This window comes from Musa acuminata, chromosome BXJ2-9 (assembly GCF_036884655.1).
Source record: "Musa acuminata AAA Group cultivar baxijiao chromosome BXJ2-9, Cavendish_Baxijiao_AAA, whole genome shotgun sequence".
NCBI classification, from domain to species: Eukaryota; Viridiplantae; Streptophyta; class Magnoliopsida; order Zingiberales; family Musaceae; genus Musa; species Musa acuminata.
This window is the reverse complement of record NC_088346.1, coordinates 1,401,643-1,425,842: the sequence shown is the minus strand read 5'-3', so window position 1 is coordinate 1,425,842 and position 24,200 is coordinate 1,401,643. Positions and strand designations below refer to the sequence as shown.

Sequence of the window (24,200 nt, the reverse complement as noted above, 5' to 3'; positions counted from 1 at the left end):
TTATGTATTAATATTGACCATTTTGAGGGTATTTTATTTTCATAAGAAAGTAAAAATGAGATGTTTTCTTTAATCATGTATTTATTACCTCCACTCCTTTCTAAATCACCTTTCCTGTTATTCTCTCTCCTTTTAATCATCTCTAGCTTCTTTCATTACGTCATTTCTTTTTCTTTTTTTTTGTACTCTTTCTTATTTTGTCTCTCTCATCGTTGCTATTTTTCTATTTTAACCACTGTCATTTATTTATATATATTTTTTCATAATGATTAATTTTCTGCTCGTCCTATCAAGTGACATATCGATAACTTATTTTTCTATCGTCCGACTCGATGGAGAGATTAGAGTTTCAACTTTCGATCATCAACTGTCTTTAATTCATTATATAATTAAGGGGCATTATAAAACTATTGTTTGGTATAAATTTTATGTTTTCGCTATAAAATATATTAGTATTATTTATTTTACATATAATATAAGTATAATTTATTTATAATATTATATATTGAACTAATAGCCGTTGACTGCCGTACGCGTGTCGTTCGTGGTTCTCTATCAACAGCCGATCAGGGCGGTCCGCAAGAGAGCCCAGACGGTGGCTGGGCCGGCCTCCTCCGCACTGCTTTACGGGGGCAACCTCTCGGACCCGCGCGTCGGGTGACGCGCGTCGAGCGCAGCAGCAGATGGAGGTCACCGGCAGCAGCGGCAGACACCGAGCGGTCGCCGCTGGATCAGGCGGCGGCCGCGGAAAGCGGAGGTCGGTAGACGTCGGCACCGGCGGGTCTATTCGTTCTCTCGGCACCGACCTCCTCTGCATCGTCTTTGCGCTTCTCGATCACTTCGATCTCGTCCGATGCTCTGTCGTCTGCAAGTCCTGGTTTGTTTCCCTTTCTTGTTGATTCCATCGTTGACCTTCTCAGGTACTAGGGCTGTTAAGAGAACAGATTCTTAGCTTTGGGTTATTATTTCTAAACCTGATGCCGCATCCTTCTTCATGAGTCTCGTGAAGTTGCTTTATTACGTCCATGATTTTGGTTAATTGGGATAACCGATGATGGAAGCTAAACAATTTCCATTTCTTTTTAATGAACTTTCTGCATGTTTTATACCAAGGAAACCCATTCCCGACCAGAATGCGCAAAACCTGTTCGGAAAAGTCCCTTGGATAAAAAAAAGGAAGAAATGCAAAGCAAAAAATAAAAAAAATTAATAAACACATAGTGCAGGCCAAAGCTCCTCCAACTGTAAACACACACACACAAAAAAACACTCTAACATGAATAGGAGATAATTGTCCATTGAGTGCACCAAGCCGTCCCAACTGTTCACATAGGATAAATATGTTTCAGCAAGTGTGAGGGGTTGTACAATTAGGAAAATCTCTTCTTTTTTTTTTGTGAACTCCGCATCTTCGTTAATCAATGTAAACAAGTTAAGGATAAAATTCTAATGCAATAGGCCCCAAGGGAAAATTTGTAATTCACTTGCATGTTAGAGTTTTTGTTTTGTGTGTGCGTTGTACAATTAGGAAAATCTCTTTTTTGTTTTTTGTGAACTCCGCATCTTCCTTAATCAATGTAAACAAGTTAAGGATAAAATTCTAATGCAATAGGCCCGAAGGGAAAATTTGTAATTCACTTGCATTTTACGGATTGGAAGCACATACAAATCTAAATGGATTTTTTTTTCACTTTTTTTAACTAAACAAAGTCATGTGGATTTGAAGGAATATGGATCTAGTTGATTTAGATGAGGAAGAACAGGTGAGGAAGAAGATACGCGGAATAGAGGAGGAAGAAGAGTAGGGAGATGTGGAGAAACTGTTATTACTTGCTTAATAGTTCCCATTTCTATTGATGAAAAGCAGAGTTCTTTTAATCATTATAATTTCAACTGCTACATTCAATGGTCAAACTGAATAATGATGACTCTTTCAACTAACACATGTTCACCACAAGCTTTGGGATGTAATTACACGGGAAAAGGGGAGGGAATGGTTTTTTATATCACTAAGATATAGGGATATGGAATGAAAAATTTCAACATAAATTTAGAGTCCAAATATGTTTCTAATTTTTTTTTATTTGAAGACCGATAAATGCTCATGACTTATTATGTTACAGGAACAATCTAATCTACACATCCTCATTGATGAGAGATCTATATAACAAAAGAAATCCACATCTTAAATGTGCTTCTATCAAGTCAGATATGCTAGAAACATCAATGAAGATCTATCTGGAAGAGATAGCTATGGAAGAACACAAGTTATCCTTTCTCAGAGGCTCGGTTAAAGTTGATCAATGGAGTGGTCACCAGGCAAGGTATTCTCTTTTCTTTTATCCAGTATATATATCATATAAATAGAATTTTGCTATTTGGATTATCAGTTTCCAACCTTATCTCTAACAAATGTAAAACTTCAAGTTTTATTCCTTACATCTAGGGATTTACCGATGTTTATGTTTTTGAAAAGATTATAAATTTGTTGTGGACAATGAGATACAACTTAAAATATTGAATAAATCTTTCCAGCAATGGTAAGACTGAAAAAATCCAACATCCTTAAAAATCTGCCCTTCAACATAATGAATTTGGTTTGGTATGGGATGCTTAACAATGTTGCCTACCATCAACATGGGTTTATTTTCTGATAAAACCAAGGTTTTCAATACTATTGACATGGGGGTTTTAGTTCAATGTTGGCACCGTCCAATCTGGCATAATATAGTCTGCATGCCTCTTGTGCAAACAAAGTAGGTTAAGAATTGGAGTCTCCATAGTATTTTACACTAGCATGGCACTGTAAGGGTCGTGCCGATCAAAAATTCAAACCATGATAAAACATATCTGACATTGGTGAAAGTTTTCACTAAACTCAGGCCGTGTCGCCTTTGTGGCAAAATCCTAGTCCATGCATAACTTATGCCTAGTGTCCTGTGCCAACAAGCTTGTATCTTGCTTGTAGGGTGCTAACGAAGGGGCACGATGCTATGTATCGATGAGTGATGTAGAAGGTAGACAATGTCAAGGGCCTATTGTCTTGTAAGTTCTTTAGCATTAAAAATGTTCTGTTTGGCACAATCACTTTGCCATAGTATGTTATATACCTACAAATCATATCTCAATATTGACCTTCTCTTTCTTTGAAAAATAAGAAAAAATAACACGAAGTAACACATTGGACGATGCTTTTTCCTTTTGTTCTGCCATATATGTCGTGTCTGCATTTGGCATTTTACAGATTTGTCTATTCCATGTTTAACACGCATACTAGGATTTATGCTAATTGCTTTTGTTCGGGAGAAAGATTAAAATATTGGTCCATTATCAATACCAATCATCGGTTAAACTGGTATGGTATGCATGATATGATGTCTTGGTATAAACCCATCGGTATTAGTTTCTAGCCTAATAATTTATAGTAAGCCTTGTCTTTTGTTTTTGTTGAGGACGATCAGTATTGATTGCTGGCTAGGTTATTGGAATTGGTATCAGACTGGTATTTATATTCTCAATTGGATCAATTATTAATTTCATATGTGGTCCATGAAATCATTATGGTAGGAAGGCTGTGATCATGAGGAACTCATATCTCATTTGATCTCAACTAAACTTTCTCTCATCTCCTCGAAGTCGTCAACTTTTTAGACTCGTAAATTTATGGTTGATTTGCATAGATCCAACATGAACTCTTTAATCTAAATAATTTCTTTAGTCAACCAAATAAAAAATAATTTCTTTAATCTAAATCTAAACATGAATTCATGAGTAAAACCATAAGAAAAACACAAGAATAAAGATTCATTTCACGCATTTAAAAGAACACAAAGAAAAAGAAAAGATTAGCTTTAGATTTACCTTCCTTTGGAAAAATGACGTACCAATTTTTGCAATTGAAGCTTGATTTGCTTGAAGTTGAAGTTTAATTTGAGAAAAAAGAGAGTCATAGAAAGATAATGTGGGAAAGGGGACTGATTAAATGTTTAAACAAGTCGGATGGTTCAGTTGGATGCGAGTACCATGCAGTATTTTGTTACCTAGTACACCTAGATGTATCAATCAAAATTGGGTGGTCCACCCTGTATGAACTAGGACCATGCAATTTCTCCCAGGTTCCATGTACTGGTTCACTTTTTGACTGGTTTGACCATAATCGTCATCCTTGGTTCTAAATGATTTGTTTACTTCAGTTAAGTGTTACGCACAAAAATGTTTACTGATTTACAATTGAACCAATAAATACTGATCAAGAAGATCCTCATCATTGCTTCCAAGTAATATGATTAATATAGTTAAGATTACTCCAGTATAATGTGAGGTATTTTTGTACCTGGATATGACTGGTTAGATGTCACATTTTTCATTTCGCTTCTAGTTGTCCTTTCTTTTGAAAGTAATTCTACTCACAGGATCAATTAGTTATCATAACTTTTAGACGCATATTCAATCTCTTAGTAAAAGATAAGGTTTTATATCTTAGTCTGTTACCTGTTTTAGTAACTGGTTGGACTGGTATAGTACTGGTATACTCGCCTGTTTCATCTGCTATCACCAAAAAATAGTAAAATAAATATTGACCGATACTGAACTGCATCTGTCTAGTATTTGGAACCTTGGTAAAAGCAATCTGGCAATTTATAGTTATTGTAAGCTAATACTTCTCTGTGTAGTCTTTGCTTTTACAAAATGCAAGTTTTTAGCTATGCAGACTTCCTTTAACATATACAAGTTAAATTGAAGATTATAATGTTACTTCTCATTGCAGTTCTCTTCTATCATGTTAAATTGTAATTTAGTATCACAATTTTTTTTTCATTTTTTTTTCTCTTTGCCAGTAGTGTTAGTGGTACTAGGATAACTCTGCTTCTCTATTGTATTGCATTTTTTTCATCCCAGTGATTTAAATATGTCAGGGTGAATGTATGTCGGATGAAAAGAGGCTTAATTCTTACAGGAGTTGGAGATAAGGTATTGCTTTTATCTGAAATTATGATTGTTTACATGATATTATCATATAAATAGTTTCTGTAGATAATCTTTCATTTACATGGATATGATTTTTAAAACTACCGATTCACCAATTTTTATCTATTTGCTTAGTATTTTACTTTATATACCAAATATTATTTAGAATTTTTTCTATTTTAGTTGTTACACAGATTGGGGAATATTATCAAATTAAAAGTCAGTAAATAACTAGGGATAAAAGTCATATGAAATTCTGGGACTACTGAAAGACCTTAAGTGAATTGAGATTTTAAAGTTTAAACTTCTAAATGGGCTGTAGAAGTTTGAGTTTTTAATGCTCTAGATATTCAAATAAGTGGAAAGAATCCTATCATTTTTGTACTGTTCCAAATAGCATGACTTGCTTGTGAGGTGTTAAATTGCAATGAAATGTGAGCCATCTCTGAAGAGGTAAGACTAAATGATTAGAATAAGAAAAAGAACAAGAGAATAAGAAAAACCAAGCCTGCATGTCCAACACATTATGCATGTTGCCCAGTTCGTCTCTTTTGTCTTTCTAGGAGTTGCTTATAAGAATTATCTGAAGTTTACAATTTAAGTCAGCATTTGCCATGTTGGCCTTGGCTAATGAACCCATTTGCTCATCAAATCTCCAGCTAAAGGGTAATAGTTCATATGATGAATACATTAATTTCATGTCTGATTTTTGGGATGTAGTGGAGATTTGTACTTGATTTTGTTTCAGTCATGGGTGTATTTGTTTCACATTTCCACATACTCTTAGTGTGCTTCTCTTCTAGCTTTTGTTCTAGTTGCATCAGCATTGTGCTTCTCTGTGCTGTAACATTGATTAACTTGCATCTGTAAGCTGCTTTCTGGTGTAACCCTTAGAACATTCAGGCATTTATCCGGCATCAGGCTCCCTTTTGAAGACTTAATGTGATCTTGGATTAGTATTCAGATAGTCTTTCTAAATCTTTATGGCAATGCCATGAAACTTATAATAGGTACTGCGTCTATGGTCTGCAGAAAGCTGCAACTACTTGGATGAGTATGTCAGTCCGGAAATGAATCAACTAGTTGACTATGACTTTGATGAGAACAAGGTAAACTGGTAAAGTATTGATTTATCTTTTCAATTCCATAGATTTTAATCATATATGTGATTATATACAAGATATGTTTTCCTATATCTTAGCATGCTTTTTTTTTTTCTACAAGTCTATGAAGTAATTGTTTATGCTTTAGATCATAGTGTTATGAATCATGAGTCATACTATGAAACCTTGGTAAAGAGTTATCAAAAGTAGGATACGGCTTGAAACAAGTATCTCTAAAAACCAATTTGGTTTTATGCTTTGAAGATCAGCCATAGAAGCTATTTATTTATTAAGACAATGAATGAAAAAGTATAGGGAGAAAAAGAAAGGTTTGTATATGGTTTTTATTGACTTAGATAAAGCCTATGATAAGATACCTAGAGGTTTATTATGGTGGGTTTTAGAAAAGAAAGATATATCCATTAATTATATTGATGTTATTAAAAATATGTATGATATTATAGCTATTAGTGTTAGAACTATAGGAATTATGTTTAGCGAGTTTTTTATTAGCATAGTATTACATCAAAGATCTGCATAAGTCTCTACCTTTTCATATTGATACTGAATAAACTTATTAGTCACTTACATGATAGATCTTCCTAGTGTATGTTATTTGTTGATGATATTATCTAAGTTAATGAGAGAAAATCGTATGAGCATGTGTCCAGGAGACCTCCGAATGCGAGTCAGAAGAGTGCAATAATTAATATTAGTTGTATGAGGAGAGATAGAGGAAGACCTAAATTTTTTTTAATAAAAATTATAAATAAAGATTTAATTACTTTGAGCTTAATTAAACATATGACTTTTTATATAGTACTCTTAGTGATAGTAAAAAATTCATGTAGCCGATCTCAAATAATTAGAACTTATATATATGCAGTACAAGTATAGTTCAAGGTATCATTTGATTCCCATGTGATAAGATCAGTCTATATCAATATGTGATAGCATATGGGGGAGGAGCTGAATAAGGGGAGAGGGAGGACAAAAAAGAAACATGTGATAATTATATAAGTTTAGTGCAAGAACATAGGGAGACAAAAGGAGTAGCCTGAAACCTCTTAAGGATAAACAGGATGCTGAAATAAAAAAGGGATCTGCCATGAGATTTGAAATAAATCACAAAATTCTGTGAATCCACTCTACGAATAATGTTTTGTCTTTTCTTTTCCTTGAATAAATTTGAATCCAATAAAATTGGGCAAGTTTTACCTAATGGTCCAGGGTTCAAAATCAGTGAAAAACCTGGTTCTCTAGTAGTATTGTTGTAAAGTAGTAGGGTTCTAGTTGGGGTCCATAATCATGTGTTCGTCACATGTTAATGCTTCTGAAAGGAAAATATATGATTCATGACCTTAATAAGATGAAACTGGTTTATTGTTCTTGCTAAGGTGTTGATTTGAATATGTGATTCAATCAAATCATTTTCTCTACATACAATCATGTCTTCTCTCTTGTGTCCTTATTATGACTAGGAAATAAATTTTAATGCACTTTTGATAAGGAGATCATGACAATGATTAATAAAGTTTTTTAATGGTTTCAAATTTCTATACTTTCAGATTGTAGGTTTAACTAGTGATCGAATATGCATATGGAGGCGCCATGGTCAAAGAGGTATCTTCCAATCATGCAAAGGTATCTTCACACGTGGACTATGTATGCGGTGAGCAGAAAAAAGGGTTTTCTTTTCATCATTATTATTTAAATAAATTGATTACTAAATTCACCTCAGATGGAAGCATATGCAGTAAAATTCATTTTCATAGGTTTTTGTTGGAATGTAAAATAGGTAATTTTCAGTTGATACTTAACAGATTTGTGCTGTTGAATATGGTGCACTAAGGTCTGCTAGAAACAAAATCAAAGTTGTAATTTTGATATATTCTCTATACTGGCCTCATGAAATGGTATATTGTAGACCTTGTCCTGTTGAATAAGCCGAGCACATTAGATCATGTGAATTAGTGGTGACTGAATGATGTATGTCAATGAAGGCAAAAGTCAAACTGGAGTAATTAGTCTCTGTTATTTGTTAGCCTAAGCAGTATGGACTGTACTGGTATAGGTCTGTATTAAACTGGTACTAATAGATATGCTCTGGTTCACTTTGGCTCAGGCGTACCTCCAGTATCAGATCTGCCAAGTGAAAGAGTTTATTAAGTTCATGTTTTGAGATTGTATATAGCAGCAGAAAGAATATTTTCATCTTGTATTAAGTTCTTCAGATCCAGCACCTTATCTTGTTAATGTTTGGTATTCAGTTTTTATTTGTTGTCGGAGTCATGATGATGACACCTTTGCACTGGTTTTTTTATCAACTAGGATTGTCAATTCCATGAAGCATAATGTAGCACGTGTAGCATAACTATAAAATGCCTCACGCAATGAATGTGGGAGCATGTGCTTGAACTTCCAGCAAAATTACAGTTTTCATTTGATTAATGTTTGATAAATTTATAGTAAAGCAAAAGTGTCTTCAGACGTCATATTAGCAATTATATATTGGTGCTTTGGTAGCACTAGATTTTATCCCAATCACCTTGATTTTTGGCATGTCTTATTGTCTTTGGTTATTATCATTTTTCTGAGCCATGTGAATTAATATTCTACTGATTTCTTCATATGTTTACTTGTTTTAATATTTTTGTCCATTGTTTTGGCAGTTATATCGATCCAGAGGCTGTGATTGGTTGTGAAGATGGTAGAGTTCGTGTATTTGATATGTATAGTGGAAGATGCTCTCGAATAATTAGGTACAAATGTGACCAAGCAATTTCCATGCATAGCATTATGTAATTACTAAAGAAGAATAGCAAAAGTAGGATTTTGTTAACATCAATCTATATTTTGTATTCTGCATATAGGTAAGCATGTTTCCTTTTTGAGGACTCATGTTCTAAACTTGGGGCAACTTCTATCTGTTACTTATATCTGCATGCCTGTTCATTTTTATTATTTATAAACATACGAGAAGATGCCACATGAATGTACTCTGGGTCCAACATTTTGCAGGATGCATTCTGGACCAGTCACATGCTTGACTTTGACTGATGATCAATTAGTTATTGGTGGTTCTACATTTGGAAACATAGCTATTGCAGATTTGTCATCTGGTAAAAGGATGGGTTCTGTGAAGTCTTGTTTTTCTCCTACAGGTGATTTTCCTAAACCGTGGCACTGTCATATAACAAAACTAAATAACTAGGTTGATCAAAATTGTACAATCTTTCATCTGGCCTGATGAAACAAAAAATGTGGATTTAGATCATGTATCATATATCATCTTTCTCTTATTTGCTTTATTGTCATTTGATCTAAACCACTAAATGGGCAAATGAATGAAAAATCTTGTCCATTGATGATGAGTTGTGCAGTCTTCAGTGATTTAAAAAGCGCTAGGCGCCAAAAGGCGCCAAGGTCCAAAAACGCCCGAGGCGCTAGGCGCTCGCCCGAGCGAAGCGAGGCGCTAAAATATAAAAATATAAAATATAATTAATAAATATAATTATTTAAAATTTTAAATAAAAATATAAAAATATATAATATAATTAATAAATATAATCACATTAACAGTATAAATCTGCTGACGGAGAAACGAGGAAGCAGCGGCGAGCGGCGGTAGCAGCAGCGACGGCAGCGGCAGCAGCAGCAGCGGCGAGCGGCGGCAGCGGGAAAGGGAAAGGGAGCGGAAGGCGCGAGCAGCGGGAGGCCTCGAGGGAGGCGCGAGCAGCGGGAAGGCTCGCAGGAGGCGAGAGGGCTCGCGGGAGGGCTCACGGGAGGCGTGAGCAGCGGGAGGGCTCGAGGGAGGCGCGAGCAGCGGGAAGGCTCGCAGGAGACGCGAGCAGCGAGAGGGCTCGCGGGAGGCGCGAGCAGCAGGAGGGCTCGCAGGAGGCGCGAGCAGCGAGAGGGCTCGCGGGAGGCATGAGCAGCGGGAAGGCTCGCGGGAGGCGTGAGCAGCGACAGCGGCGAGCAGCGGCAGCAGCGACAGCGAGCGACGAGATCGCGATCGGGATCGGCAGCGGCAGCAGGTTAGGGTTGGGGTTATATCGGTTTAGTTGGTTCGATTGAACCAACTAACAACCGAACCAGGACCGAACCAGACCTAAAATTCTGGTTCGGTTTACCCAGGCGCTCGCCCGAAGCGCCCAGCGCCTGGGCTCGGGCGAGCGCCTGATTGAAGCGCGCCGCCTGGGACATTAGCGAGGCGCTCGGGCCTCGCCTCGCCTCGCCCGAGCGCCTAGGCGAGCGCCCGAGCGCCTTTTGCAATCACTGGCAGTCTTGTTTCATTTGATCGATTTCAAGTGTTTGAAGTTTATTGTTTGTGGAACTATTGGAGGTATTTCTACTGTAAGGGTGTTTCTTTTCCCTTCTGCTGTTCGTGAATGAACCAGTAACTCTTTGTATTGCATTGATTTTCTCTTTTCATATGTGTGAGGTGTTAGAATGGTCAAAAGCCATGAGATATGATATCTTAGGTTCTATATCATCGCTGTTATTATTTCTGTTCTACTTTTTTTTTTGTTCTTTCCTTTGTTTTTCTTAAAAACATGAAGTTGAATATTTACTACAATATTGGCAGTATCACTACAGTACCCATACGGTAATGTAGTACTATGATATAATGTACAGAACCATAGTGCCATGTGTTAATATATTTTGGTAGCTGTGTGGAATATCCAACAGGCTTTGAGGCCCTTGTTCATACTGTTTTTAGCCCTCAAATTCATTACAGAGCTTTATTTAAAATAATATTTCATTTTCTGAATATTATGGGTGTAAATTTATAGTGATATTTTCTGATTGAAAGCATACGTTATCCTGAAAATGGCAAATAATCAGGCACACAGTTCCCATCTTGATCCCTTCAGATTCCATGTGAGGCTCTTTGTTGTTTCCATCAGATCTTTGTCTAACAATATCATTCCTTAGAGCAGGCCTGAAATGCTTCTCTTTTAACATGCATTCATACTCGGTGTTTGCTGGATCAACTTCAGGCTATGCTCATTGTTGGGACCTCAGGTTAGTAATGCAAATACTTAGCTCCATTATGTGATTTGCATAGGAGTCCCTCTTCTAATCTTTTAAATCTTATTTATGTTCCATGAATGTGAATCATGTGGCTAGTCCATTTGAAGCAAAGGCTTAAACTCATTATCCTAAAAGAAAGTCACTATCAGTTGATCTTGGACTTTTTTCTATACTTCAAACTTGGATCAGTGCAAGTTTGTAACTTGGTTTATGTATATGCATCCGAGTGACTATATTTAAGAAGCTTATTTGGAGGAACCCTGAACTTTTTTGCTTCTTTCAGGACTCTGAGACCAGTCTGGGAAACACGGGTTAGTCCCAACGTCATCTACACTGTCCACCATCTATCAAATGATACATCTATGTTAGCCGTCGGTGGAATAGATGGTGTACTCCGCATTCTGAACCAGAGCACCGGTGAAATTCTTTCAAGTTTGGTGATAGATGCTACCAATGGGGTGCCACTTTCTTCTAAGAACAGTCATGAAGTGGTTCAAAAGAAGGTGAGGAGGCTTCAGGATACCACCTGCTTGGATATCATTCCCAGATACTTGCGGCCTCCCATAACATGTCTGGCTGTGGGAATGAATAAGATCGTCACCACTCACAATGAGAAGTTCATCAGGGCGTGGAGATTTCACATGAACAATTAGCTGGCTGATTTAGATGCAGAAAGTCTTGTTCCTCTTATTTTAAGTCAGTTACATGAATTAGCCTGTGAACAGATTTATGATATTTCATTGAAGCCTCTGGGTGAAGTGTTTCATCAGATGATTCACTGTCTTATGCTGTTGTTTCAATTGGTGGTATGTACAATTGAACGGCAGTGTGAACATTGCTCTATCTTTGATGCTGAACGCCCTCAGGAGGTACATGTCGTTGAGGGTTAATTGTAGATTACCTCTTGTACTTAAATCCTATTAGCATTGTGGTCGTTATATTTAAAAATTTATATTGAGATTTTTATAGTTTTGAAAATAAAATAAATAATCTTATTTGTCCTAACGTCATCAATTGTATTAATGAAAAATATAACATGTGATATAATGCGTTGGATTGACGTGAAAATGATGAACAAAAAGATTATTTGTTTTATTTTCAGAATTATAAGGATTTTAATGTAAAATTTTCAAGTACAATAACCTCAATTTTAATAGGATCCAAATATAAGGGGTAATGTTTAATTTCACTTGCTTGCGGATTGACTCATTGGGCCACACCTAGTTGAGGTATTTTATCTTTTTTTATTTTTATCAAAATACTTCTTCAATTAGTTGTGTATTACATTGTTAGAAGGGATGTATTCATCATTTGTAGGGAGGGGTATTTAGTGTTTTCTATTTTTTTCATCAGTTCAAAACTGAAATGAAATCGTCTGTTTCGGTAATCACAGTCGAACTGTTGAAACCCAATTCAGTTCGGAATCGTCGAATCGAATCATGGCCGGAACTGTCGGTGAAGAAATACCTCGAGATAACAGTGAGGACGAGGCGATCAAGCAGAACATCTTCATTGCATTTCGTTTGTCGATACAAAAAAAATAAAAATCGAATTTGAGGTGCAAACTCAACGAATCTCGATGAAAAAAATGGTACAACCCAACCGTGGTTGTCTCATGGTCGAGGGAGAGCATTTCTGCACGAATATAACTAAAAATAAAATCTATGTAGATCTATCGGAGGATATGTAATGGCTAGAAAGAAAAAGGTGGCACCACGAGCCCCAATCTACTTCTAATATGGTCTTATTACTCCACATTTTAGTTGTCCGACATATTAGTATTTACATCCAATCTGCATCTAACATTCGACCTTGCCACAAGTACAATGCTAAGAAATTCGACTAGTGTTTCTACAAAATCTAAATCCGGATATACCTGATAAAGTAAAGCCAGAGAATTCAGGAAAGAAAAATAAGCTACTATTATAAATAATCTACTACTCTCTAATAGGTTAAGACAGCCCTTGTAATGGTGTGTTAAGATAAGTTCCGAGATAATTATGCAAAATTATCGACATTACGAATCTGTAATGATATAGCCGTCGAACATTTCTGTTGAACACAACCGTTGGGATAAATGAGCATATCCACTCGGGCTGAGTATACATCTGATCCATAGGATGATATGTCATAAGACTGCCATGTCTCACTTCCCCTTATCAGGTCTGAATGTTACAAAACATTAGTACAAATGTGGTACAAAATTTTGTAATCCTAGTTGGCATACCAGAAGTCAAAATTTCTGATTCTTCAGGAGATTCAAATATTGCTAAAAGACAAAAAAAAAAAGTGAATTATGTCATATGATGGGAATTCTCAACTCTCCCTCTTTTCTCATATTGCTTTTCTGGTTAACTGCCACTTCATTTTAGGGGTTTCCTGTTTCCTTCCTAACAGTAGGAATGTGATGGCTCACATCAAATAACATGTTATATACAGCGCATAAACTTCAATTCTGTTGTTTGCAAGGGAAGGATTATGAAGAATTTGGAAGGTTGTCGAGTATGAATGGGCCCAGTTTTCCTGTCCTAAATAAGGTTAGTAACTTCTTTGAGACCATCGTCCGAGCTTCATCACATGCTCTATGAGACGGTATCCTAAATGATTTCCGGAGTGCCGTAAGTTGAGCGTCAATCAGACTTTCTAGTTCACCCTCTTCCTCCAAATTGCCCTCGAAATCTTTGAATGTGAGATACAATGTTCGTTGGACCTCTCTCACAAGATCCTGCATCAAACCAAAGGAATTAGATCATCTCCATCAATATAAAAGACATTTCTGTATGGAATCTGGACTTTGAACACAACCATGGCAATAAATCTTGGTTCACAACTCATACCAGTCCTCAATTGGATTAGTACGAATGTATCGAACAGTATACCAACATATACTGTCCATCATCACTGAAAAAACTAATAAAAAAACCAATACCTAGTTATAACTTAGTGTATTGTTGCCGATTATAGACAAGCAGTACATATCGGTCCGGCCAGGACTTAAAAGTTAAAACCATGACCATGAATGACACTGAAGCATCACAAAGTCTTCATAACTGATTGCAAAAGATGAACATGAGATAATGATAAAAATATGGTCAAGGAACAAGGTGACTTGACAAACTAATGTGCTAAATAACATACTAATGTAAATCAAATGAACTCAGAATTTGAATTCAAATTAATTAATACCCATTTCTGCAGAAATTGATGTGACGTCAAAATTCCATTCTAAAACTCATCCGACACTTCGTCTGACATAGAAATCATATGCATGCAGCACTGTAGTTTTAGAGACCTACTGACATGACACACTGTATATCATATCGGTTTTTCCTTTTTCAGCATCCTATTTTGCTCGGACTGGTATGAGATGGGCGATACATACCGGTCTGGGCATGTACCGGTATGTGGACCACCCATATGTCGAGAGGTCCGGTCCAACCCATTAAAAGAGTCAAAAAACTTGACGTTTTCCTTCAATTAGGGCTCGTGATCCATGACAACCACAGTTTCGTGAGATTGGAATCATCGCTGCTGTCTGATGCTGCATACATCCCTCCACCATTCGTTGTCGCCGCCTACCAACCTACCGCCCATTGCGTGCTGCCGACCACAAGTATGCTTCCTCCTTTTCATCCATTGCTTCCTCTTCTTTCTTCTTCTTCTTCCTTCCCTTTCCTCCACCGCCTCCTGTTCTTCCTCTATTCTCTTTCCTCCTTCCTCCTCTTCCTCAACTGTCATCCTCTTCTCCTTCATCTTCAAATCACCGATATATACCAGTGTATCACGTGTTGGTATACTGATACCAACTGGTATATACTGGTCTGACAAGAGCAATATACCCAGCGGCCAGCACGACATTTTTTCTTCTCCCTATAATCTTACTATTAAGTCAGGAAAAAGAAGTTTAATCCCAAGAGTCCAAGGAGAATTTGAAACTAAGCATCAAATTTTCCATACCAAAACACTGACAATATGAAAACAATCTTATCAACCCAACTCTTAGAATTCGAGCAATAATGTTGAAAATGAAAATGAATTTTTTGAACCTTACTTGCTATAGTTCCTGTACCAGATAACCCAATACACCGAGACTCAGCTGTCATGTCATAGGCATGGGGACAAGCTAGGAGACTGAAAACCTTGTGCACAATCATGTCTGTTTTATCATTTTTTTGTGCTAAATATAAACTAATTAGATTGAGGATATATACATGTGTATGTTAATACATGTTTGTGTAAAGAATATCCACAAAATATGCAAAATGATAAAACTAGAATGTCTAGAACAAAAAGGTAGATGTAACTAGGAACTATTACTTGGTAATCCTAGTTTATTATATGGAAGAAATAAAATCCCTATTAGTAAGAAGTCAATATGATGCAATTCTAAAGTAGCATGGAATTAGTAAAAATTAATACCTCAATGTACAAAGCATCAGAATCAGACACATTCAATTGCCTCCTCCTCTTTGGAATTGAGTCAGCAAAAATATTCTTGTTTCTTCCATCAAACTCAGGTGCTGTCCGCATTCGTTCATTACCTAAGCGATCCCAATGTAGAGGTGTTCTCCTACTATTCAAAATTGCCAATAAATATTGAGCAATGCGTTCTTCACCAACCACTGAGTCTTTGACAGCCCCTGCACACAAAATAGATAAGCGAGACAACAGAACGACAAGAATATACAATGTAACTGTCAGATATTTGCAAGTATTATAGCAGAGTGCTCGAGCCAATAGTTACTTAATGTATTTGTCAGTGAAAAATGATCTCAAATTATAAAAGTAGTCTGCCCCAAAGTCATGGTTTTATATCATTTAGCTGTAAGCAGATCTAGTGAAAAAAGGTAGCACTTCAGAATTTTCACTGGACTTTCACCCCTATTATTGATAAAATGATAATTTTTTAAGATAATTATCTCAAAGTAATTTTGAGCAAGATTAATGTTGATAAATTCTGTTTTAGGTATATATATTACAATTTACATTGCCCAAAAAATTACAATTCAGTAGGGTCTAAAATTGGAAAATCTCAAGGTCATTTAATACATAAGATTATGAGGTACTTTTTTGTCTGAAAGAGTCTTGATTGGTAATATTATCTACTTTGTCCCATTATTTCTAAGTCCTATTTGCAGCGGAAGCCTGTCTAATTCAGGTCATCTAAACATAGGGTGACTCCTGACTACTACAAGAAATCATTTGAAGCTTACAGCCCATGTACTTCTCTCCCACCTATTCCTCATAAACTGTTCACTACAATTATTCCATTTTTATTTATCATAAGAAAATAAGCCACAATAATACTTACTCAAATCAGCCAAAAGATTTACTGGTTAATTATCTGCTGATATAAGTTTTAAAATTGGAACTAACACAATTTGGATTTTGAACCAACTGAATAACCTTCACTATTTTGGTTAACTCGGAGAGTCCAATCAAGCATAATAATGAAAGGATGTTCACGCCAAACATAGATGAGACCAAGGAATGCTATCTTGTCTTGGACCCAAGCCAGACCTGTAGGTGCAGCCAAAACTGGTGTACCAAGGGCTGGTATGCCAGTGCGTACCAACACTCTGTTGGGAAAGGGAGAGGAGGGGAGGAAGAAGGAAGAGGAAGAGAAAGAGGAAGAGGAAGGAAGAAGAGGAGGATGGCTGGCAGCTGATGGCGGCAGCGATCGGGCAAGAATTCTGTGGCGAGAAGATGGTGGTTGAGATCAAGCAAGACCTAGTGATTGGGATTTATAACATATAATATAATTTTTTAAATGGACAGAACTGGATTGCCCAACATTTTGTTTCTGGGTAATGAGCTTAATGTCCTTTAATTTATCCATATTAGTAGGAACTTTAGTGCTGAAGCTCACAAATTAGCTAGTATGGGTTGTATACGTGACAAAGCAGTTGTCTAGGGGGCTGATTCCGGAACCCATTTTTTTGTTAATGTTCCCAACTTTTGAAGTTAATAGATGAGCTAGTTTCTTTCCAAAAAAAAACAATGAGTCTTGTTTGCAATAATTAATTGATAAGTATATTTGCATCATGGGTCTGCTCCATTTAGAATTGAGCAACATAATTTTCTTTGGTTCTAGCTGATGGAAAAGACAATTATTAGTTTATGTTTTCTTAGTTATAATTGAATTTGTGACTTCTAACCTTCCTAACTTATCACCCTTTTTGATTCACATAAAATAGAGATTATTATGTAAGATATTGTTCAGATATATGAAACACAATTCCAGAAATTCTTCATTTTAGGTCAATTCTCGACTTTCTTATTCATCTGTGCTACAAGGTTTTACTATGTGCAACAGATTGAATAAAGGGTATAACGACCTTTGACTTGTAACTTATTTATTAGGTGGCTCATTTTCCTCTTTCTAAATCTTTTTGTTTACTATGTAAAATCTATTACTCCATTTTTTTTCTGCCACTCAAGAATAAACAGAATAGCATGTCATTCTAAAGCACATTACTAGCCAAACATTGTTATCCTCTATCATGGTGTGAAGACTATGTTACAAATAGTAGCAAATTGAGGGTGAAGAATTACAACCATAAAAAAAAGGGTACCTGTTAAAGCAAGCTTTAGGCCCGTCTCTATATCTGGTATGCTAGGCACAAGGACACCTGGTGTATCCAGTACATATATGCTAGGCCGATTTGCAATCTGTCCACCATTATATCAAGTTCAATTACAAGCTGTTGGAAACATAATCATATAGATTCCCAATTACCAATACAGAGTTTATCAGCAAAAGAACTTGCTATGCACTGATGAAACATTTCAACCAAACATCAGAAGTTGACTGTTACAACTTCCATATGTTTATTTCTATTATAAATTAGAACTGTGCATCCAGAAAATCCAAAACAGTAAAGCAAGATTACAATATTAAAAAGAGAATGGTGCATAAATCAAATCACAAAAGGACAATTTAGGAAATATGAAATAGATTTTGCTTACTTAGCAGATACACATTAATCTGATAATAAAGTGCTAATATAAGAAATACATGGCAGTCATTTCCCAAATCACGTATGACCACATAAGTTTATAAACAAAATCTGCAACATTGTGAATGGCAAAGCAGGAGAGCAGCATAAATAATTAAAAACTGTAATACTTGGAAACCATGGTGTGGTCCTGACATGAAGTGCCTAATGCATATAACTCAAGTCATGCTAGCAACTTTAGAAATAAAGTTTGTCAAGGTACAAAGAAATTATATTATACAAGAACACCAGTCCAGAAAATTTATCCTCTAGACTGCACCAACATGCATATGCAGACAATACGTTGTGCCATTATGCAGCCACACTCTGCTCATATGTATTGCCTTCATGTGAGGGCCCAGTGCCACTTATGTGGTTTAAAAAAAATACATGGTAAGTGCAAGTGCAACATATTCCATTAGAAGGCAGAATATAGATAAAGTGGTTGTATTAGAATCTTATCTTGTAGCAGTTCTTACTTGTTGGATAATACTTAAATTGGTTCACTATTATATAAAAGTTTACTGGTAATATTTTGCTTATTTTAACGGCACCAATAACCCTGAAACAAATGGTCACTAACTGCTTCATGATTCAATTGGTCTACATGGTAAGGAACATCTACCAAGACCCTTAACTAGTCAAGGTCACCAACCCTAGTGAACGAATCTTACAACTTGAGATTAGGTTATTTCATTTCACTTCTATTTTCATGCATACTGGAGGTCATATGGAGGTGTCCTAGGTCATCAACACTTCTAACAGCATCATGTTCAACCATATTGTGGTAGATGGGAAAAATAAAAAAACTATTGCTCCTTTCCAAGGAACTGTTCATATCAAGTGCTTTTGTGTACCAGTCTGTCAAGTAGGAAGGGTAGAAAGTCAAGACTAATCACCTTCACATTTTTACAGCGTCATCATATGATAAAAAACATGCCCTTAAAACATGCCCATAACCATACCTTAGCATGATGAATAACAAAAATTGAAACAATATGTACAAAAGAAAGTTGAGGAGACAGCATGTACTAATATTAAACATGTTAGGATAAAACTGAAAATATCAAGACCTTGTATCCTGCAATGTCCTGTGTCACACCTGGCAATGGTCCCACCGTAGCACACTTGATCTTCTCCTGCACTACAAAGAGTGCCAATAGAAACCTAAGTACCTCATTGGAAGAAAAGATAATAATATTATTAAAGGAAACTGCATATCTCACCTGGAAAACGAGAATTTGCAATCTGATGGATAGAATTGATAAGAGATGATTTGCCAACATTTGGGACACCAACAACCATAACAAGAAGTGTAGGTTCTCTAGAAATGACTTCCTTCAATTTCAACTCCACAAGTGCTAGAAGCTTTTAATCATAGAAAATTTAATTCAGCTTAAAAAGCCAATAATCATATTGAAACAATTAAGAAAGTCTTATGGAAATAATAAAACTTGGAATGAAAAGAACATTTTAATTTAGCTTATAGACATGTTGAAGATACAAAGATTCAAGCAATTAAAATATACAACAATTCTATCACCAGTTAGCTAAAGATTTTGTGGCAACACCAGTAATAAGCTCAAGTTAAAAGTTTGAAGTTGTATACCTATTACACAGCAGCCGATGCACTGGGGGCCAGTGAGCTTAGTTACTTAAAATGAAACAATAACTAGAAAAAAAAAAAAGTACAGTCACAATTGTTAGAACATGTCCATTCATCTCCAACGAGTATTGGAATTATCTTGAGTGGCTTCCACACAAGTATTATCATGTTTGACAGAAATAAAGAAATGCAATGAATAACAATTCCCAGGTCTGATGGAGTAAAACATCAAATTCATTCACCAACTTTATATATTCATGAGTTACAAAGTGTTTTAAACCAAATAAGCCATCTTGTTCATGTTTTAAACCAATGTTTTAAACATTGCATCGGTCTTGTTCATGTCTCTGATTCAGCAGCATTACCATTTACAAGCATTCGTGAATATTTAAAGAGGATAGAAGGACAAGGTTATGATGGAGCAAGTAACACACAAAGTAAATTTAATGGTCTCAATATGAAGTAACACAATTCTGCTATCTGTGTTCATTGTTTTGCACATCAACTTCAACTAGTGCTCAAGACAAAAGCAAAAATAAAAGGTCCAAAATGATAGAATGGTGCGAGCATGAAGGCTTGCGAGGAATTGTCTGCTTTGGATGAGCTCGTACGGTTTTGCCCTTTCGGGGTGAGCCCCAAAAAGCGTCTCTGAGGGTAAGGGTGATGTTAGAGGCTTATAAGTTCTTGGTTCCCCTACTTCTCAACCGATGTGGCCCACCCCCCGCCCCCGTAGGGGAGCCGAGAGTTCATCACCCTTCTTCTAGCACCATTCTGATAAATCAACATCTTGTCATCATTCGTGCGAGTACGAAGGCTCACGAGGAATTATCCGTTTTGGGTGAGCCAAAAGGGCAAAACTGTCTGAGCTCACCCAAAACGAACAATTTCTCGCAAGCCTTCATGCTCGCACCAATGACAACAAAATATTGACTTATCAAAAGGTATTTGGTCTTAAGATTAGGGATGATAGAATCAAGGTCAACAAGTCCATGACTAATGAATAAAACAACTTATGATTCTTAATAATAAGTGAAAATGAATGTATTCAATTACCTTTATAGAAAAATAAAGAACTCTCAACATTAAAAAGGAATTACATAGTTCCAATTTGTTAAACAATTTTTGCAATTATACATGCATATGCACATCATTTGAAATTTTGAAGTAGTATGGAAAAAAGTCAACTTGGCTTCCGTTAACCCCTTAAAGCATCAATTATATCCAGTTGTAACGTCACTGTTTAACTTATAGCAGGAATGGAGTGCATGCAGCTGTGCAGGAATCCAGATTTTCCTTCACCAAAATCCCAAAGTATTAAGTCAACTAGATGGGGGCACAAGACTGAGATTTGGACACTTTTCAAAGAGGATACAGTATAGAGTTGACATTATATTTAACTGCTTTTAGTAGGTTCCAGCATATAGTTGGCACTATAATTAAATGTTTTTCATCTTCAACATCATCTAAAATGTCACATGGTACTTTAGGGAAAAAAAGACAATAGAAATAATGAACATAAAAATCAGAAAAAGTGGAACCATTTAAATAAAAATATTCCCCAACTTATTTGAATAATTTGTACAATGTCAATTGAGAATTATAGTTGGAGGAACCAAATAGTATGTTTAACATATTTGATGGAGCAGACAAACCTGGCTTACAGAACTTTTGAGGTGAGCATTCATTGACAGACAGTCTTGCTTGCATGACTCAAAATGCTGTACCCATCGCTGTAAATCAGAAGAAAAGTTTATTTTACTGAACAGTACAAGATAAAAGGAAATACAACATATGAATTCAAAAGGTAATGGATTTCAAGAGAACATATAGATGGGCATTCATACTAGGAGACCTTTCTATGATGTTGTCATACAAGTGAAGATGATAAATACTTTAGAAACCACTTACATGCATTATGTTCGGATTTGCCATATCTTTCTTATTTAGGGCAATTATACGCCTCTTACAGGAAAGCAGACTCTGGAGATCCTCATTAGCGGATGATAATGGAATCTGCAGATAGGAATAGAATATGGGCTTCAGTTGACTGCTTATAATTAATTGCATATAAGAGATTATAACTATCAGAAATTAATATATGAGCCCAAGTAATAATGTGAAATGGTCAAATTTTGAATAATTTTTTAGGCAACTATAATATAACATGATTCTCAAAAAGAAAAGCATAATTTTACATAACTGAGAAAAACAAATCAAAGTAAAATAAATTTTGTCAAACGCTACCTAAATCTTTTGTCTCAAAGCAGCACACTGATGTCAAATGAGGCAGAACTAGAAGTAAATTTGAAATGCCAAAAGAAAAAAGAAGAGAAGAATGTCATGATTTTTGTGAAGACAAGAAGAAGAAGAAGCACAGCTGGAGTTGAGCATCAAAAATTAACAAGCTGACATGGTCATTAATATCTGAAATAAGATGTACGATTATAGATGATGGAAACCAAACATTAAACTACATTAGGTACACCTCATACTACAAGAATTAGCTTACCATGCTCCTCTTACAGCCTAAAATTAAGCTCCAACGACCAAACAGAAAACAGCATGTACTGAGACGTCAACAATTTTTATTACTTTGGTGGCTAGAATCAGTTAAAGCAGTTGCTGAAAAGAAAAGAAGCATAACACAACCGAGTGATATAATTATGCAGATAGAGTTTAACCAACAAAGAGTGTCAATGTAAAAATTGTCATTACCGAAAGAAGAGTGTGACCTATAGTGTGCTTGCTCAAGTGAAGGCAGCAACTGGATCAACTCACAAAAGAGCACTTGTCTGTCATTTCATTTACAAGTAGATAGCCATTTAGAAGTATCAGGTTTTCTATGATGCTTAAGAAAGAGGTGTTTAGGTTGCGACTTCAGTGCCCCTCAAAGTCTTTTCATCGAACAAATGGTAGACAACTTACCACTTGTGTTTTCATTCCCAGAACGTCCCCATTAACAAACTAAAAGACTATACAAGTTCAGGAGAACGATGGTCGAAGCAAGGAGGCGTCGCTTAGGATTGTTAGGGCAGCAAGAGGTACTAAAGTTGTTTGGGTGGCGGGGAAGGAGAGAAAAGTGGTGCAAGAGAGTGGTGTCTCACGCGGGCATCGCGTACTTCGATGACGAGGTCGGCGAGCCTGAGACGATCACGGATAGCCCGAGTGGCGGCAGCCATGTGCCCGGGGAACCAGTTGATGACACCACCACCGGGGTTGAACCCCATCTCCGCGATGCGTTTGCCCATCTGCGCCCGCCCACCCATCTTCGCCGCTACACCCCTCCTCCCCTCCCCCGCCTACACCGCCGGAGCGTGCTCGGACGGCGCCTCCTTTCTGTTCGGTCGTGTGGCTACTTGGACCGAACGCGCTACACCGCGGGACTGCCGCTGAGGAAGGGCAGCCTGGGAAGAGCTCGGGCTCAGAGGAACTGGGCCATGGTCGATAGCCCATCGTCTTAAAGACAATGAAAATTGAGGGGCGATTGATTTCCTGAAAAATACTTCTCTTTTTTTTTTCTGAAAGATACCTCAATTTTCAGTTTTCTTATTTATCATATGATTTTTTTTTTCTCTAATACATTTGAGATGTTCTTTTGTTATTATTCGAAGTTTGTTTTCTCCGCCCTATCAGATCTCCACATATTAGTGAGGTTTGGGATGAGAAAAATAAGCATAAAAATAGGAGAAAATACAAAGGAGAGAGAGATGGGATGACGATTAACAATGGGAGAGACGACAAAAGGGATGCGAGGAGGGTAGAAGTAAGGATAAGGTTTTTTATATTATGAACAATTATAAAGAGATGAGAGTCATGACTAAGAATCTATGATATTGGATGAGTAATTGATGCTAAGAATCTATGATATTGGATGAGTAACGTTGAATTTACTTATTTTTTATGACAGAGAGGTTGAGAGTAAAAAAAAGATAATAACAAAAAAGATAATAAAAAAAATAACTCAGACCTTTTGCATATCTCGCATGTGGATAATAAAATTATTCCATCAAAATAAATATAATCTCACACCACTCAACATTAATTCATCTCTCATTGATCCATTATCCACATGGATCAATGAAATATATAGAAATAAAAATACAATCACATCAAATAAATCTAGGATATTTTTTTTTCTTCGAATAAGATAATTTTCTTGATTTGATTTAAGGAATAACCTTCTTTTCCTCATGATATTATTCTTTCTAAAGATGAATGCTTAAGATATCTAATCAAGATTTATAATATTTTAATCAATAATTTGATTTCTTCCACTTTTTCTAAATTTGTTTCTTTTTTCTTAGTGTTGAGTAAATGTTGTCACATGAGAACTTATTCAATATACCTATAAATTAATAAAATTTATTTAAATAACACATAAACTAAATTACTCTTGGAAAACAATTGTGACGACGAGGGATATTTAAGATATTATAGAAAAAAGAGATACCATATAAGGAAAACTAAAAACTAGAGGCATATTTTAAA

General features: G+C 36.1%; 2 protein-coding genes across 4 annotated transcripts; one reads left to right on the top strand and one right to left on the bottom strand.

Annotated features, from left to right (window-relative positions):
* The first annotated feature begins 552 nt into the window (after positions 1 to 552).
* LOC135622318 (F-box/WD-40 repeat-containing protein At3g52030-like) lies at positions 553 to 12,066 on the top strand. Of its 2 annotated transcripts, none has more exons than XM_065124070.1 (9): positions 553 to 877; positions 2,124 to 2,324; positions 4,917 to 4,971; positions 5,979 to 6,077; positions 7,640 to 7,743; positions 8,744 to 8,833; positions 9,093 to 9,235; positions 11,075 to 11,099; positions 11,392 to 12,066. In XM_065124070.1, the coding sequence occupies exons 1-9, from the start codon at positions 684 to 686 to the stop codon at positions 11,759 to 11,761; spliced, it is 1,281 nt and encodes a 426-aa protein (XP_064980142.1). In that variant the 5' UTR covers positions 553 to 683; the 3' UTR covers positions 11,762 to 12,066. The 2 variants fall into 2 exon arrangements, with proteins under 2 accessions (XP_064980142.1, XP_064980141.1); XM_065124069.1 differs by having other exon boundaries at positions 555 to 877; positions 11,015 to 11,099.
* Positions 12,067 to 13,127: 1,061 nt separating this feature from the next.
* LOC135622316 (short integuments 2, mitochondrial-like) lies at positions 13,128 to 23,081 on the bottom strand. Of its 2 annotated transcripts, XM_065124068.1 has the most exons (9): positions 22,428 to 22,757; positions 22,222 to 22,334; positions 21,621 to 21,725; positions 21,365 to 21,442; positions 19,333 to 19,474; positions 19,180 to 19,250; positions 17,684 to 17,780; positions 15,528 to 15,748; positions 13,128 to 13,833 (listed from the first exon to the last, which is right to left on the bottom strand). In XM_065124068.1, the coding sequence occupies exons 2-9, from the start codon at positions 22,222 to 22,224 to the stop codon at positions 13,585 to 13,587; spliced, it is 966 nt and encodes a 321-aa protein (XP_064980140.1). In that variant the 5' UTR covers positions 22,225 to 22,334; positions 22,428 to 22,757; the 3' UTR covers positions 13,128 to 13,584. The 2 variants fall into 2 exon arrangements, with proteins under 2 accessions (XP_064980140.1, XP_064980139.1); XM_065124067.1 differs by lacking the exons at positions 22,222 to 22,334; positions 22,428 to 22,757 and adding an exon at positions 22,817 to 23,081.
* Positions 23,082 to 24,200: the final 1,119 nt, after the last annotated feature.